This window comes from Eschrichtius robustus, chromosome X (assembly GCF_028021215.1).
Source record: "Eschrichtius robustus isolate mEscRob2 chromosome X, mEscRob2.pri, whole genome shotgun sequence".
NCBI classification, from domain to species: domain Eukaryota; kingdom Metazoa; phylum Chordata; class Mammalia; order Artiodactyla; family Eschrichtiidae; genus Eschrichtius; species Eschrichtius robustus.
In genome coordinates this window covers 134,902,914-134,905,745 of record NC_090845.1, presented here as the reverse complement: position 1 = coordinate 134,905,745, position 2,832 = coordinate 134,902,914, and the positions used below count along the sequence as shown (strand labels likewise).

The 2,832-nt window shown below is 61.8% G+C and overlaps 1 protein-coding gene across 1 annotated transcript; it reads left to right on the top strand.

Annotated features, from left to right (window-relative positions):
- Positions 1-216: 216 nt before the first annotated feature.
- Positions 217-2,601, top strand: EMD (emerin). Its single transcript, XM_068533122.1, has 6 exons — positions 217-460; positions 585-692; positions 852-929; positions 1,131-1,264; positions 1,740-1,786; positions 1,869-2,601. Exons 1-6 carry the CDS (start codon positions 379-381, stop codon positions 2,197-2,199), a joined length of 780 nt encoding a protein of 259 aa, XP_068389223.1. The 5' UTR covers positions 217-378; the 3' UTR covers positions 2,200-2,601.
- Positions 2,602-2,832: the final 231 nt, after the last annotated feature.

Below are 2,832 nucleotides of genomic sequence, written 5' to 3'. Positions count from 1 at the left end.
CGGACGCACAGCCCCGCCCTCTCCCACGGCCCGACCGGTCCGCGGCTCTTCGGCTCTAGCGCGCCCTACATCCCTCTTTCGCCTCTAGCCAATCCCGTCAGCCTGTGACGTATGGGCTCGCCAGCCCCGCCCCGCCCGTTCCCAGGGCCCGACCGCTCTGCGCCGGGGGCTCCCCGCGTCCTGGCTCCGCCCCGCGCAGCGCGCGCGGCCCGCAGGGACCGCGGTTGGACGCGAACGTGACGCAGGCGTGACGCGGGCGTAGCCGCTCCTGAGGCGTTCGCGCTGCCCCTGCCGCGCTCTGAGGCAGTCGTAGCTCGGCCAGTATCGCCAGGCCCGGGCCACCTCCACGCCTCTGCCGCCCGCTGCCCGTCGCCCGCCATGGACGACTACGCGGTCCTGTCGGACGCCGAGCTGGCTGCCGTGCTGCGCCAGTACAACATCCCGCACGGGCCCGTCGTGGGTACGCGGCGGCGGCGGGCCCCCTCCCCGCGCTTCGCCCCGCGCCCCCTTCCTTAACCCCTCTCCGCGCCGCCCCCGGTCTCGCGGCCCGCGCCCTGACCGCCCTGTGCCCCATGTCTGGCCAGGTTCCACTCGCAAGCTCTACGAAAAGAAAATCTTCGAGTATGAGACCCAGAGGCGGAGGCTCTCGCCCCCGAACTCGTCCACATCCTCTTTCTCCTATCGGTTCTCGGGTGAGGCCCCCGCCCCACGGCTCCACCTGGCCGCCCTCGGGGACAGGGTTTGGGAGGAAGGGGTCGCGATGGTGTGGCAGGGGCGCTGGCCGGGAGGGGCACAGGGGAAAGGGGAGGTGAGCCTTGGAGGCAAATGGCCCTGGCCCCTCCCCCATTCAGACTTAGATTCAGCGTCCGTGGACTCGGATATGTACGATCTGCCCAAGAAAGAGGACGCCTTACTTTACCAGAGCAAGGGTAAGGCAGGGGTGGGGTGGGCACCCTGACATCTTCGTTCCAGTGTCAGGGAGAACCTGAGATCTCAACCCCCGCCGTCCTACAGTAGTCCTGGAGGGGAGAAACCGAGTCACAGGCCCCAAAATGGGATTCAGATTAGGGCCGTCTGGCCAGGTGGGGACACCGTTGCTCCCTCTGCTACCGCTGCCCCCCCTTCCCAAGGCTATAATGATGACTACTATGAGGAGAGTTACTTGACCACCAGGACTTACGGGGAGCCTGAGTCTGTGGGCACATCCAAGGGCTTCCGCCAGCCCTCGGCTTCACTCTCAGATGCTGACACCTTTCACCACCAGGTGAGCTGGCTGTCGGGCACCCTGTACTTGGGTACAACCTGAGGGGGTGATTGCGGGGTTTGGATAAATCAAGGGGGCCACTGGGTGCAAATGGTGGCTCCCAGAGCCTCCCGGGAGAGGTGGGGTCAGCAGACACCTGCCAGGTCAGTGCCTTTTTTGGGGGGAGGGGCTGTCAGAACTGTTTGACTAGAGTGCCTGGTACATGCCCTGCACCCTTGCCTGGGATCTAGGTTTGAACTCTTTCTGAGAATCCTGGGGCAGAAAGTAGGGTGTAGGCAGCTGGGACAGTCACTTAGCAAGTGGCAAGGCCCCACAGACATAAGGCCGGGAATCAAGAAGGGTGCTGGAGGGTGGCAAGGCCCAGGCCTTGAAGCAGTGTTCAGAATAGGCTGGGCAGGGAAGTTTGGACTGAGGGGTATGACGGGGCCACGCTGACCCTGCCAGCCAGTATTCTTACCCTGATTCACTTCTATAGGTTCGCGAAGACAATCTTTTCTCTTCTGAAGAGGAGGGCAAGGATAGGTGAGTAGTAGGGAGGGCCAGGGACTGGGGCTGATTCTGGGCTCAGGCCTTCCTGGCCTATCTGCTCTCCTCTTTGCTTTAGGGATCGCCCCGTGTATGGCCGGGACAGTGCCTACCAGAGCATCGCACACTACCGCCCTGTTTCCAACGTCTCCAGAAGCTCCCTGGGCCTGTCCTATTACCCCACCTCCTCCACCTCTGCCGTGTCCTCATCTTCATCTCCTCCTCCTTCGTGGCTCACCCGCCGTGCCATCCGGCCAGAAAAGCAGGCCCCTGGGGCTGGTCTGGGCCAGGATCGCCAGGTCCCACTCTGGGGCCAGATGCTCCTGTTCCTGGTCTTTGCTGCCTTCCTGCTTTTTGTTTACTACTCCATGCAGGCCGAGGATAGCAACCCCTTCTGGGCGGGGCCCTGAGGGTCTGGCTTGGTGGCTTGGGGCCAGCTGCTCTTGGAAGTCCTGGCTGACTGCCTTAGCAGTGTTTTCTGGGGGAGGGGGGTTGGGGCTTTTCTGTGTGTTCTAGCTTGGGGGTACTGGGACAGGGGCAATGTTTGCTTCCCCTGCCTTGTCCTGCCAAGGAGGCAGCAGGCCTGGGCCCTCTGCAGCATGGTGGGCCTGGGCAGGTGTTCCTCTGGAGCCTCCTGGCCCTACTTGCCTCTGACCCTTAGGGCCTAGGAGGGCAAGACCCTTCTCGTGGAGAGGAGATCATGGTTGTCGTCATTGCATGCCTCCTGTTCATTGTCACCTCATTGGGGGGGATTAACGAAAGGCCACCCTGACTTTGTTTTCGTGGACAATAAAAAGACTGTTTATTTTTAACGTGTGGGCTCTTGCCTTTAATGTGGGGGGGGGTTGGGCTGCCCCCTGCTAAGGCCCTCCAGGCCTTGGGTCTCCAGAATTGCCATCTGGCTTTGTTGGAGGTTCTTTTCTTCCTTTGCGCTTGGGGTAGGGATCACATGCTACCCATGGACATATTTGTGCTTTGCTTTTGGGGTCTGCTCCCTGACTCGTACCCAAAGCTCTTGTAACTACTCATAAAAATAACTGTCA